General features: G+C 38.8%; 1 protein-coding gene across 1 annotated transcript in view; it reads right to left on the reverse strand.

The window, feature by feature from the left end:
• LOC103591333 (probable phospholipid-transporting ATPase IIB) overlaps positions 1–15,797 on the reverse strand; it is a gene marked incomplete at its 3' end in the record, with an annotated part of 237,759 nt that overhangs the window by 179,117 nt on the left and 42,845 nt on the right. The window contains exon 5 of the mRNA XM_008573772.1: positions 10,217–10,275. Within this exon, the coding sequence (XP_008571994.1) occupies positions 10,217–10,275 (59 nt within the window). The remainder of the gene's footprint in view (positions 1–10,216; positions 10,276–15,797) is intronic.

Raw genomic sequence — 15,797 nt, forward strand, 5'->3', positions numbered from 1 at the left:
TTAACTACTTTATTTTTAATGCTATTGTAAAATTTTTCTCTTAATTTCATTTTCAGACCATTACTCTTTATTCCATTATCCTGTCTTCTTTTCTGTGAGGCACTCATAAATAAACAAGATAATTTCAAATAATTATTAGATACTTTTTATCTCTCCTTCCCCTCAAGACTATGAGCAGCATGACAGCAGGGGCTTTGTGTTTTCTCAACATGATATATACCAGGGTGGGGATGTACAACAGTTTCTTTGACCAGTCATCCTTTCAGGGTATCTGGACTGTTTTTGATTTTTTTGCTACTATGAGTGATGCAGATATAAACATTCCTGTACAGGTTTTTATGTCAATATGAATTAATAATTCTGTGATAGAGTTTCATTGCTGGGTCACGTGTTAGTTGCATATACTTTTTCTTAAGAAACTGTCCAGTGATTTTCCAGAGTAATCACCATGTGACATTCCACAAGAAGGGCATGAGCAATCCACTTTCTTCACACTGCTGCCAACATTTGACACTGTCCCCATTGTTCCACTTTAGCCACTCTGATCTATGTGCAGATACTTCACTGTTTCAATTTGCATTTCCTGATGACTACTGACGTTGGATTTCTTTTCATATGCTTATTTTCTATCTCTTCAGCAAAAGGACTCTTTAAATGTTTTGCCCACTTCCTAATTTGATTTTTTTTCACTGTTGAGTTTTCAGAGTTTTTGTATATTATAGACACAAGTCTTTGTTGGATATGTGGTTTACAAATATTTTCTCCCAATCTGTAGCTTGTTTCTTCATCACGTTCACGTGGTTTTTCACAAAGCACGTATTTTTAATTTTAATAAGATGCAATTTATCAATTTTTTTTTTGAATTGTTCTTTTGGTGTCAAATCTGAGAACTATGTTCCTACTCTAGATTCTGAATATTTTCTCCTAAAAGTTTTAACAGTTTTACAAGTATGTCTTGCTTACCATAACTTAAGTTTTAAGCAGTTCTACTTTAAGTCCATGATCATGTTTTTGCCTGTGGTTGCTTCAGCCCCATTTGCTGAAAAGCAAATGAATTTCTCCATGAATTGCTTTTGCACCCTGGTGGATCTATTTCAGGGTTCTCTACAATGTTTCCTTCCTCTTTGTTTCTATCCTTCTTCCACATAATGTTGATTAAGGTAGTTTTGTAATATGCTCTGACATCAAGAAGAGTGATTCCTCCCACTTTATTCTCTTGTCAAATTGTTTTAGCTATTCTAGGACCTGTGCCTTTCCAAATTAGTTTTAGAATAAGATTATCACTGTCAAAAGAAACTCACCGGAACTTTGATGGGAACTGTATTAAACCTACGGATCAATTTTCAGAAAATCGTGGAATGTGAATGTTCCAATACAAGAACACAGTGTGTCCACTTTTTAGTTATTCTTTGGTTACTCTTATCAACACATTGTAATTTTCAGTACACCTAAGATTTCATTTTTATAGGGATGACTGTAAGAGAACTGTATTTTTGATTTCCGTTTCCACATGTGGACTGTTATACAGAAACAAGGCTAGTATTTTTGTGTTGATCTTAGATGAGGGTAGTATTTTCATGTTGATCTTACAACTTGCCACACCTTGCTAGCTGGACAAAGTTTTTTATACATCCCTTGGGATTTTCTCCATACACAATCATGTCATCTGCAAATCAGGACATTTTTATTTCTTCTTTCCCAATTTGTATGTCATTTATTTCCTTTTCTTGTCTCATTCAGAAACTAGAACTGCCAGCTGAATAAGAATTGTCAGACCAAACATCCTTGTCTTGTCTCCAGTCTGACAGAGAGGCCTTCAGTCTTACGCCATTAGGGATGACATCAGCTGTAGGCTTTTCTAGATGCTTTTTTAGCAAGGTAAGGTTATTCCCTTTCAATCTAACCTGCTGAGAGTTTTTATCATTAACAGGACTTGGATTTAGTCTAATGCTTTTTCCTGCATCAATAGACATGAACATATGATTTTTCTTTAGTCTGCTGATAGGGTAGATGACATTGGTTGATTTTAGAATGCTGAAGCAGTTACATAACTGGAGCAAACTCCACTCAGTCATGATGTACAAATTCTCTTTATACAGTGCTGATGTCAGTTTGTAAATACGAGGGCACTTCAAAAAGTTTACAGAAAAATGGAATTAAAAGATAATACAAACCTTTAGAAGTATTAAAAGATAATACAAACTTTTAGAAGTATTTTCTTAAAGATTTTTGTGTCGTATTCACGAGGGACATTGGTCTGCAGTGTTCTTGTTGCACTACCTTTCTTCTGATGTTGATATAAAGATAATACTGGCCTCATAAATTGAGTTAGCAAGTGGCCACCTAGCTCAGTTGGTTAGAATGTGGTGTTGAAACACCAAGATCAAGGGTGCAGTTTCCAGCATTGGCCAACTGCAAAAAAAAATAAATAAATAAAAAAGGCAAGAAAACACATTTAAAAAAAGGGGGGGGGGGTTGGCTAGCCCATTATCCCAGTTCGTCAGAGCACAGTGTTATAACGCCAAGGTCAAGGGTTCAAATCCCTGTACCAGCCAGCCATCAGAAAATAAAGTAAAAAATAAAATAAAACAAGTGGGTAGTATTCCATCCTCAATTATTTCTTGGAAACTATTTTGTAAAATCGATGCTAAGTCTTCTTTAATGGTTTCAAGAAATTCTCTGATGAAATCATCCAGACCAGGATATTTCCTTCTCAGCTTTTAAATTACTAATCCAGGGCCGAGCCCGTGGTGCACTTGGGAGAGTGTGGCGCTGGGAGCGCAGCGGCACTCCTGCCGCGGGTTCGGATCCTATATAGGGCTGACCGGTGCGTTCACAGCGCTCACTGGCTGAGCACAGTGCGGCCGGTCTCAAAAAGGACAAAAAAAAAAAATTACCAATCCAACCTCTTTACTGATTATAGGATTATTCATATTGTCTATTTCATTTTGATTTAGTTTGAGGTTTCAGAAGAATTAGTTCACTTCATCTATTATGAGTGTATTTATGAGTATAACATTGTAGTATTCCATAATTATCCTTTTAATGACTGCAGGTTTTATAAAGAAAGCCCCATTTCATTGCTGATATTGGTGACTTGTGACATCACTCTTTTTATTCTGATCAGTCTTGCTAGAGGTTTATCAATATTATTAATTTATCTAGAAGAACCAGCTTTTACTTTCATTGATTTTCTATCTTGCCTTCTTGTTTTCAATTTCACTGACTTCCACTCTTTATTATGTCCTCCCTTCTGCTTGCCTTGGTTTAGTTCTGCTCTTTTCCTTCCAGTTTTTAAATGACCTACTCGAGACCTTTCCTTGTTTCTATTGTGGGAATTCAGTGCAACAACAGTCCCTCTCAGCACTGCCTTTAATGCATCCCACATATTTTGGAATGTTGTACTTTCATTTTCAGTCAGTTATAGGTACTTTTTGTTTCCTTAAAACTTACTACTTACCCCATAATTTAATTCAAAGTGGGCTGTTTACTTTTCATGTGTTTTAGAGTTTTCCTGTTGTCTTTCTGTCCTGTTACTAATTTCTAACTTGATTCTACAATGGTGAGAGAATACACTCTACGATTTCAATTCTTTTCAACTTGCTGAGGTTTATTTTATGGTGCAGAATATGCTTTATCTTGGTGAATGTTCTATAGACACCTGAAATAAATGTGTACTCTCCTACTGATAGGTATGGTAGTCTATGTCTGTCAATCAGATCTTGCTGGTTGATTCTGTGCAGATCCTGTATATCACATCACCACTGAGTTTCTATCACTTATACCTGATGCCAGGAATGTGGTGTTAAAGTCTCCATCTATCACTGCACATCTGTCTATTTACTTCAGCTCCAACAGTTTTTGATTCATGTATTTAATGGATCTGTTGTTGGTGAGTACAAATTTAGGATCATTATGGACTGATAATATATCCTTACATAATATCCCTCCGACTCTAGTAATTTTTCTTCATTCTGAAGTGTACCTCTTTGGACATTAATATAGCCCCTCCTGCTTTTGTTTGATTAATTTTACCCAGTATATCTGTTTCTATCCTTTTACTTTGATCCTACCTATGTCACTGAATTTGAGGTGACGAAATTCTTGTGAACGGCACAGATTTCGGTCTCATTTCCACTCAGCCTGTCTCTTGATGGGTGCGCATGCAGACCATTTACAATAAACATAATTATCTGTGTGTTAGAATGTAGGTCTGCATTATATTATTTGTTGACAGTTGGTTTTCTTTGATACTCATTCCTGTTTCTAATTTCTTCCTTCTTGTATGTTACCTGAACACTTTTTAGGATTCCTTCTTAGTTTATTTGTAGCATCTCAGAGTTATCTCTTTACATATTTTTTGTAATGTCGATTCTAGTTATTACAACATACATTGTAATATTTACTTATCAAATTGAATTACCTCAGAAAAATAAGATAAAAGAAAAGACTCTTTCTCCCCAGCTGCAGGAAAACCTGACCTTCTCTTCTTCCTGGAGCGAGTTCTGATCAAGCAGTGAAGGAGGATTCATGACAGTGTCCACTTTAGTCCTGTTCCAATTCTGTCCCAAGGAGGTTATCAAACACATGGACTTCAGAGATTGGAGCTATGATTTGTACAACGTAACCTGCAACTTCTAAAAGTCTCTAGTTCTAAACAGTTACCTTACATGATATGTTGCTCAAGTAATAACAATTAAACTGACATGTTTATCCCCAAATGCAGATATTTCTACAGTATCCCTGTTGAGCCAGGCAACAGTCTTGGGCACTTCTTTCTATTGCTTACATGCATGAAGGTGTAATAGAACCTTGACTCTGAGTGGATCTTTATTTAAACAAATAGTTTGAGAGCCCTTATCTCATTTATATGAAACTCTAGGATAATCCAAAAACACTGTAATATCATGCAAGTATCTATTTACATGGCTACTACCACATAATGGTTATCTTTCAACAAAAGATCACTTCTTCGGAAAAAATGGAAAACAAGAAACTCTTGCAAATAGCTTCTTTAAAAAGTGAAGTCCTGGGCCAGCCCGGTGGCGCACTCGGTACAGTGCGGTGCTTGGGAGTGCGGCGGCGCTCCCGCTGAGGGTTCAGATCCCATATAGAGACCGGTCCGCTCACTGGTTGAGCACGGTGCGGAAGCAACACCGAGGGTTGCGATTCCGTTGCCGGTCGCGGTACGGGTGCGACACTGAGGGTTGCAACCCCGTTACCGGTCACGAAAAAAGACAAAAAGGGAAAAAAAAAAAAAGTGAAGTCCTTAATATTGGGCCTAAATTAGGAAAATTGGAACTCACGGTTTTCCATCTGAGGTGCATATAAAAGTTAATTAACCTAAAGAAACTGGATCTAAGAATAATCCTGTTGCTGAAAACCAGTATCAAAGCAACATGAAATATATATATAAACTTAAAAAACACATATGTAAGGAAGTAGACTTCATGATTAAGAGTATTCATTTATTCAGTATTTGAGAGCCTGCACTGTGTCAGGTACTAAGTTTAAAAAACAAAAAGTAAAACCTCACTCCCTTGCTTAAATTTTTAAATAGACTTATCAAATCAGGAAGATGATAAAATTTTTAACATAGGCTCTTAGGCTCTTCCATATTTCTAGCATGACATGGAAAATGCTTCAATTAACCTAATCCATCTTCAAAAATATCAATTCTGCCCTTGACACACAAAACAGCTTAGAATTCCCTGCATGAGCCACCAACCCTCTCCACTACTTCCTTTACTTGAAATAACTTCCTCCCCTTTTAAATTTATTATGCCATATTTAAAATGCAACAAAAGGTATTCAAAATAATATAACCACTGATATACCAGACATACAGCTTATGACAGACACCCCCACAAGCAGAAGCCTCTGCCCATCCCCTCATCAGGTTCTCCTTCCCACCCACCCCAGAGGGATCCAGATCTTGTGTTTATCATTCCCTGCCACTTCTTCAGTTTTATTATACACATAATCCTCACTACAATAATATGTGACAGTGTATTTATGCAATATTGTTTGCACACTTGAAAATTCATATAAATGCTATTATATCATAAACATCCTCCTGCAACTAACCAACTCTTTTCACTGAATTTTAAGTTTTTCAGATTCTTACACATTGAGAAATATGGCTCAGTTTGTTTCAGTTACTATTTAGTATCCAATGTAAAAAATTTTTTAATAACTTAATAATTCCCTGTTGATGAAAATTTGGATTATTTCTAACTGTTCACTATTATAAACAATGCTGTGATGATCTTGCACCTGTCTCCTTGTGCGATATACAGACTTTCTCTAGAATGGGAGCAATAAGCTTTTCTGTAATATTTTAGGCTTTGCAAGCCAGACAGTCTCTGTAACATTCTTGTTCATTTAACAACCTCTTAAAAAATCAGAAGTCATTCTTAGCTCATGGGCTACACAAAAAAGGCTGTGGGGCAGGTTTAGACTGTGGGTGGCAGTCTGCCATGCCTCCCCCTGGGGCAGACTGCAGAATCTGGGGGGTACCTCCACATGCCAACTCTACAGGAGCCATCCACCTGCTCTCCTGCCCCACACGGAGAGCAGGATCTCCCATGGCTCCATATTACAAATAAACTTGGCATAACTTTTAAATTTCTGACAACCTGTTGGAGTGAAATAGTACCTCATTAATTTTAATTTGTATTTTCCTGACTACTAATTAGGCTAAGCTTCTCTTCACAAGTGTATTAGCCATTCAAGATTTCCTCTTCTATGAAGTGCCTGTTCATATCTTTTGCCAATTTTTCTTAATGACTTACAGAAGTTTCCTATGTATTTTCTCTTACAGATACTAATCATCTGTCAGTTACATGTATTTCTAGTATATTCTTTTAATCTGCGATTGTCTCTTAATGTAAAGAAGTTTTTATTTTGATATAGTCAAATATATTTATCTTTTCCTTCATGGTTTGTAATCATTATGTCCTTCGTAACCCTCATGGTTAAAAAATGCTGCCCTACATCAAGTTTGTAAAGATACATCTCTGACATTTTCTTCTAAAAGTTTTAAATTTTACAATTTTATCCTTAGGTGGAAATGAGTTTTGTGCTAATTGAACAGATATGGATCCCAGTCTTCTTTTCCATATGAAAGATAAATGCTCCTAGCAGCAATGGGTCCAGACATTCCTCACTCAGACACAATGCCACCTCTGTCATCAATTAGCATCTTTACAAGGCCATGTTGACTGACCTCTAGAGAAGAAACTGTAAGGACAGCCAGCAGCAGGGACATGAGCCAGGAGGCTTCCACATTCAGGTAGCATCCTCTCATGCTGCTGAAGAACAGCCACTATCTCTGTCCTTCCAACCAGGTTCAGTCATGTGCCCAGTTACTAGTGGATCATTTTTTTTTTCCTTTTTGTCTTTTTTCGTGTCCGGCAACGGATCGCAACCCTCAGTGTCGCGCCCGTACTGGACCAGGACCGGCAACGGGATTGCAACCCTCGGTGCTGCGCCCGCACCTCGCTCAGCCAGTGAGTGGGAACCGGTCTCTATGTGGGATCCAAACCCTCAGCGGGAGCGCCGCCGCACTCCCAAGCGGCGCACTGTAGCAGTGCACCACCGGGCCGGCCCAGGATCATTTTTAACCTGGTAATTTTTATATGGTATATTATTTCCCAACTGGAGGGCAGATGGCACGCCATTCCCAGGATACACTGCAGAGCGCTGCACGTGTGCAGCCATCCGATTCCGCCTCGCTGACTACTTCACCAGGGACAGGAGTTTGCACCTGGCAGCTCCAGCCATCCGATTTCCAAGTACCTGTCAAAGAGGTACTTCTCCTAGGTTGGGTCTGAAGCTGGAGAAGTAGGAGTTCAAATACTGGTTCATCTAGCATAAAACCCACTTTCTCCTCTTTCCACTTTCCCCCAAGCTGATGCTCTCCTTACGTTTTCCAACCACCAACTTCTAGAACACTGGTCCAAAGGTGATTAGCACTTTTCTGTTAAATATCCATAAAATGAATATTAGTAAATTCATTTTAATTTCATATTAGAAGAACCATGCTACAACATAAAGTCCACCATGGAAATATCCAAACGTAAATTTCAAAATAGAAATAAAGCCAAATAAAAGAGAAATAACTATTCTGGTTAGTGATAAGCACTGCCAGAATTCTTAAATAAACGTAAAAGGACACCACCACATGCTGCCAAATCTTTGCTGCTTCCTTATGAGGGTCATGTCAATTGGCAAGACAAAAAAAAAAAATTTTTTTTTTTTTAAAGATGACCAGTAAGGGGATCTTAACCCTTGATTTGGTGGAGTCAGCACCACACTTTCCCAAGTAAGCTAACCGGCCATCCCTATATAGGGATCCGAACCTGTGGCCTTGGTGTTATCAGCACCACACTCTCCCAAGTGAGCCACAGGCCAGCCCAGCAAGACAAAATTTTTTATGACAATAAAAACAACAAAACTGGTTTAAGAACTATCATAACTCTACTACTAAAAATTTACTATTTCATAGTAATTATTGGAAATTATGTCTCAAATTTCTGAATATTCAGTTTTAGGTAAGTAAAATACATAAAGAAAAGTTTATATAAAAAATGAATATAAAATTGTCAATATAAGAAATTGAATCAGTTAAGGGGTACTACCCCTTAGCGTGGAGCAACATTCTCCAAAGGTTAATTAAAACATTTAAAAATTCCTCTAGCTCTCCTACCAAATCTTTTTTAGGGTATGTGCTTTAATTTTAGGGTAAGGTACCCTCCCTCTACACACATGCTCACATACCACAGCTGTCTAAACCTGGGGTGTCGCCCACCATGCTGTCCATCAGAACACAGAAACAAGAAACAAAACAAAGACACACAATGATCACGTGAAGGTAAAATCATGCCCTGGCTGTCCCCAGAGGCCCCTGCCAGAGTCGATCTCTTTCTTCCTGAGAACATATCTGTGAAGATGGAGAGGAGGCTGGGGAATGCCAAGACAAGGAGATCCAGATTTACATCTTCTACATCTGACTGCATGGGCTGCTCAGCACACGGCCACAGAGGACTCCAGTGCTGCTCAGCACAGAAGGGAAGACTAGAAGAGAGTCAGACAGCAAGTGCATCTCAACATCCAACCCAACACAGAGACAGGAACCCCGGGGCAAAACGGGAACATGAAGAAGGAAGTCAGAGACGACTGCATGAAAAGGCCAAAGAGTAATCATCTGATCACAAAGACAGATTCTACCGTAGTCTTCAACTCCACAACAAAAGCCATACAGCCTCTTAACAGTCAAAAGGGAAAAGACGGTGATGAGGTCACAAAGACACTCCTGGACTGCCACTCTGGTGCTTTCTCCCCTGTGGCCAGGTGGGAGCTCCCTGAGGAGAGGTCCACGTGGCCAAGAACAAGGGAAGCTGTGGGCAATAGCAAGCGGAACTGAGGCCCCAAATCCAACGAGGCACCACGTTCTGCCAACAATGCCACAAGTGCGCCTGGCCTCAGCCTACCCCCAGGGAGCCTGAGAGCAAGAGCCTGGACTGCAGCCTTGTGATGAACCACAGCCAGAAGACCCAGCTGCATGCACCCAGCCATGTAAGGTAGCTCCTAGAAGAGAAAGTCAACAGCACTGACATCCGTGCAGAAAGAGGACACGTATACTGGGCACAGAACCCACACAGCCATGGAAGGAAGCAGAGGAGAGCACTCTAGAAAGAACGCCCCCTCCCACGCAGACTGCCCATTCAGCCCCACTCCAAACCATCAGGAGCCCTGACACTTCACTTCCACCTCTGACCTCTGCTGTTCTTTATCGTGGCTTCTTCCTACCTAGACCTAAAGCCTTTCCTTCCTAATGCACGTTTATCTGCATTCACCTTTTTCTCTATAAATTTATAAGCCATGAGAATTATATCCAATAAGTAAAAATAATACAACTATCTGTGCCTAGAATTTTAGGTTCTAATACAATTCTGTGGTCAAATAAAATAATTCTCACAATGCAACACTCAGCAGTTAAGACATGTCTTATTTCAGACAAATATGACTTTACCTACAATTATTGAAATATGCTTCAGCTAAACAGACAGAATATACAAAAATCTAGATTTTTTTTCATATACATCAAATCTTACACAAGGACATTAGGATTAAATTACATATCTCAAACAATTTCCTTCAGATTCAAAAGTTACTTGCAATCAGGTCTAAAATATATTAAAAATGCATCAACCTTTTCCACTATGATGAGGTCTCCAACTTGTATGTCTGAACTCTTAACTTGCACTTTACCTTAAAAAAAAGAAGAAGTATAGTCAACTCAAGGAAACAATAGCACACCAGAGATCAACTTTCAATTGATAAGTAATTACGTTAGAAAAAACTTTTGGGCCAAAAAAAACCACAAAAACACTTCAGAAATTTCTCTACGCTTATACTTGCAAAATAAATTTCAGATGCACACAGTCACTCCTCTTAGTAAATTAACTTCTCTTAGCAAACTACCAAACACAAGTAATTAGCTATCGCCCAATAAGAAAAACAGAGCAAGAACTTATTGGCAGTGATGAAAAGGGATTCCACTGGAAGTTCATCCCACATTTGGCCATTGTTTCAGTTTTCAGTCAAGTTACCAATGATCATAAATAGCACTACATAAAATAATTTGGTGACTGAAACTTGATAACATGAAGATGTAAAAAAATTCTTACGTTAATATCATAAATGGGGCTGATACGCATGTAACTGATAGGAAAAAGAAATAAAGCAAATTATATATAAAATCACCTGCTACTAGTAGCTTTATTAACACAGGACAGTACTAAACACTGACATATAAAGCTTTATTAGTAAAAGCGATTCTTCTATGTAATATACTGAGTAAATTCTTAAATTATCTATATAATATCTAATGTAAAAGTCATCTATAAAGTTTAATATCTACTTGAATATCTACAAAATATAATAGATAATACAATATAGAGTAGATAAATGTTACATAGACAATTTAAGATGTCATCCTTAAGAAGGAACAAAACTCAGGCAAATTAATTCCCCTACCATTTTTACATTTTTATAACTTATTTCTTTTTTTTTCCTTTTTGTCTTTTTTCGTGACCGGCAATGGATCGCAACCCTCAGTGTCGCGCCCGTACCGGACCGGGACCGGCAACGGGATCACAACCCTCGGTGTTGCGCCCGCACCTCGCTCAGCCAGTGAGCGGCCGGTCTGTATGTGGGATCCAAACCCTCGGCGGGAGCGCCACCATGCTCCCAAGCGGAGCACTGTAGCAGTGCACCACCAGGCCAACCCTATAACTTATTTCTAACATGGAAAAATGCTCATTTTTTTAACATTCGGTTCATTCTGAGAGCTAACAGAACCAGAGGTAGATTCATATTACTTTATCAAAAACCAAAACTGCCAGTCATTATGTTGACTTTTAGACCCATATCCAACTGATTATAAAACTTTATTTCCCAAATACCTCCCAAAGCCGCTGAGTCTCCGTATTATCACACTGTTCCTAAAAATTTGTATTAAGGGTATCAAAAGCTCTCCCCACATCACGTTGCATTTTTGCTGTCGTATTTTTTTCCATGTTGTTCAATTACACAAGCCCATAAGGGCTGGAACTACTTTTCAATTACGTGTGAAACAAATCTTAACATACGTTTATAATCAATAAGTTATGCCTACATATAGCCAGAAAACAGACTTACAAAAGAATGTGTATTTTAATTATCACGAGTTTGGTCATTTCAAGCTTCAGTCTCTCCTCCCACTGTGATGCTTTCTACAGCTAACACCAGACAGAAAAGAAACCCCACTGCTCTCAGGCTGCCCCAGAACTCCTGCTTCATCGCTTAACTCCGCTTTCTCTCTCACTATCCAACCCACTTTTCTTTCCTTCTGCTTTTTCACATTCTCTGCAATAAACACATTTAAAAACAAGAGAAACAGAAACACCAGTAGTCATAAGGTGTAATAAATGCAGTAAATAAATTTTAAATGTATTGAAACATAGAGAACATTCTCTATGTTTTGATTCCTTAATCGACAAGATCTTAAATTTCTGAGAGGTTTATTATTGTTACATGGTAACAGACATAACTATATTTAACAGAACTTTACAGAACATAGAACTTACTTGCAATTACATACTTAAGGAAAAAAGTTTATGGTCAAATACAGTGTCAAAAGTTCTCATAATGTTAATCATAGTACACTATGAACAAAATATTGGAAGGCTAATAAACACAGTATAGTGACAAAACGACATGACCATATACCTCACAAATCTGCTCAAACTACACAGTTCTGAATTTTAAAGAACTGGTCAAATCGTTTAATGGGTCCTGGTTTCTTGGATAACTTCTTTTCTGGCCTCTTGCCAAAGAACATTTACAGCACTGGACAGCGAAGACTGGAGGAGGAAGGCCAGTGAGTCCCAGGCACCCAGTGCCCTCCTGTGCCTCACTGCTGCAGCCCAGGCCTAGATGTGGTTTGGGTCTATGGCCAACGCTTTGTTAACTGAGCTAACAGCTGATCCCAGAAACATACTAATATCAGAGACGGGAGAGACTAGCGACAACAGAAAATCTTTCACCTTTACATATCACAGCACATATAAAACACACAACTGCCACATGCCCTCACAAACTCAGAGAGTCATCAACACCACAATGTGTTTATAAAATGGGTGCTCAAAATTTAATAATTTCAGAGCTGCACTTTACAGAAGGAAGCTCTAAATATGGTAGAAAAGAAACTTCATAAATGCTAGTATTTAAATCTGATTATATCTTTTTCTTAAAAATATCCTGTTCAATTTACTGTCAGGTATACACACACTCAGGAAGTCACACATTATTGGCCTTTTACTTTTTAATGAGATAGTTAACAATGATTATTACCAAGTAATGTAACAATAGTACTTTCCTCTCTCTAAACTATTTCAATTAAATCTTTCCATTCAAATCTTATTCTAGCAACCAATCCCCCACTACTATGTTTCAACAGCAGGAAGCATACATGGGACTTGCCTCCCTGAAGGACAGCACTCATCTGACTTGTTCCCATGAACCATCCTTTGGGGGCTCCTTTGAAGAAAAACCAAAAAGTAACTCAAAGAATAGCTTGTTTTTATTCCAATGCCTCTTAAACATACACCTTGCCCACCAACCTCACTACTACTCATTATTTTTTGCCTGTGTAAAGAAAATATAATACTAAATGGTCTCCATTATTATCATTTCCCTAATTCAATCCAAATTCCAAATGAACTAGTTGAAAAAGCTAAGGGTTATGTTTATTCCCCACCTAAAAACCTCCATTATTTGATAATTACTTAGGAGATAATTCAAATCTGCATGATTACATGCAAGCTCTTCACAAGTGACCCCAAACTCACTTCAGGCTTCACCTGCGTCTGCCTTGCCCTTTGCCTCTGCTCCATCCCTACCCAGCACCCTGCCCTGCAGTGGTAGGATGCCCCAGCTTGTCCTTACAAGCTCCCTGCACCTGATCCTTCTGACTGAAATCCCTTCCTTCCCAGACCTCCTTAACTGCACAGTAAACATAACCTCTGTGGAACTTTTAGTAACTCATATAAACACCAGCAGCAGAGGGCCCACCCCATTGGGCGCTCGGGAGAGTGCAGCGCTGGGAGCGCGGTGACGCTCCCGCCACGGGTTCGGATCCTATATAGGACTGGCTGGTGCGCTCACTGGCTGAGCGCGGTGCGGGCGACACCAAGCCAAGAGTTGCGATCCCCTTACCGGTCACGAAAAAGACAAAAAAAAAAAAAACACCAGCAGTATTTTACACATGCCTCTAAATAATGTGCTTAAGATGCTATAAATATTCAAATGTCAGAGGGTCTAGAAATTTCAGATCCTACAATAGGTTCAAAGCACAACCTAAATACACTTTTATGACATTTAACAAGTGAGCAGATCCTTGGGGTCTTCCATCTACCTGGGCAGGGGTTACCTGTGAGAGCCAGCAAGGATTCCACTGTCTGCTCCTCTCAACAACACTGCACTGAAGGGCCTCACCATGGCAAGGATGCATGAATTAGCATCAAATTTATTTACAGATGACAAAATCTAATCTATGTGGAAAATTCTAAAAATCTACAAAAAAGCTACTAGAACAAAAAAGATTATTTTGAAATTTAGAAGGATAAAATGTAAAACTCAACTGCATTTCTTTATATTAACAATGAACTGGAAAATGTAATTAAAAAACACCACCAGTTACAATAACATCCAAAAACAAAATACTGAGGGATGAATGTGACAAAAGACATGGAAGTCTATATAGAAAACTATAAAACACTCAAACAGGACTTTTTGTGGAAACTGACAAGTTGATTCAAACATTTACATAGAAAATAACCAAAACAACCTTCAAAAAGAAAAATAAAGCAGCAGAACTTAAAGACTTACTATAAAGTTCTAAACAATAAAGCAAGTGTGGCACTGGTGAAAAAACAGTCAAACACATCAACAGAGAACAGACCCACACCCTGCAGTCAGCTAACATCCCACCAGGAGACCGAAGCGATGTGATGGAGACCAGAAAGTTCCACCAACAGTGCTGGGAACCTCAACTCCATCTCACAGGGATTAAATCACATGGATTTATCTAAATGTAAATCCTAAAGCAATAAGACTTCCAGAAGAAAACACAGTACTGTCTGTGTTCTCCACCCCTAGGTTAATAAGATGATTTACCACCTTACATTTAAATTAAATAAATATGCTGATCAAAGTAAACAAGATTTAGTTCTCTAAGATTTTGCCCAATTGCTCATGTGCATGTGCCTCTGCAAAGTTCCAGCAAGTAAAAGAGACATGACAGGCACAAAACAAACATCAGATGAAGAAACGGGTGGTGAACACACTGTTTCCTCTACTCTGTCGTTAAAGTACTCTAAAATATAAACCCAAAACACTCAGGTCCAGTTCAGACTCTTCTCTTGTAACAGTGTATCACTTGAGCAAATTGTTTTACATTCCAAGCTACAACATCCATATATTCATATAACCTTCCCGAAAAATAATTTCATGAAACTAGCTCACTTTTTCACTAAATAAGTGAGTTGGAAAGAATTCGTAAGGTCTCTTCCAGCTAATTAATTCTAAAAGTTCTTACCTAATCAATAGGAAAATAATACTGGTGAAAAATCTACTTTCACAGAAAGTTACAATTTGTCTTATCATGTAGACCACCTCTATTCCAGTTTGTAAAATAAACCAGAGAAGCAAATCCAAATTGACTAAATCCTAAAATATATTAAGGCCCTGAGAACATACTTCAATAAAGAAGTATGGCAAACCTAAAAAAAATCTGAAGATATGACTTAAACCAGTTTTAGTCAATATCTACTATGTTCTAGTCACTGTTCTAGGCACTTGTGTTCTACTAGTGACAAAGACTACATGCATGTTATGTTGAAAGGTGATAAGTGCTACAGCAAGAAAATAATAATCAGTGCAGAGCATGGGGATCCAGGGAGCTGGTGGAGGGGTAGACATGGGGACTGATCATTACAGACAGGGTTAGGACTCAGAAAAGGAGGCAGCTGAGCCGGGACTTGAGGGAGGAGCGGTGGAGGCCATAAGGATGTACCTAAGACATGGCATCTAGGCCCAGGGAAAAACCAATAAAAAGTCCTAAAAAGAACACACCTGGGGCCGGCCCGGTGGCGCACTGGATAGTGCGCCACTTGGGAAGCGCGGCGGCGCTCCCGCCCGAGGGTTCGGATCCCACATACAGACCGGTTCCCGCTCACTGACTGAGCGAG

The sequence above is a fragment of the Galeopterus variegatus genome, unplaced genomic scaffold (assembly GCF_000696425.1).
Source record: "Galeopterus variegatus unplaced genomic scaffold, G_variegatus-3.0.2 Scaffold962, whole genome shotgun sequence".
NCBI classification, from domain to species: Eukaryota; Metazoa; Chordata; class Mammalia; order Dermoptera; family Cynocephalidae; genus Galeopterus; species Galeopterus variegatus.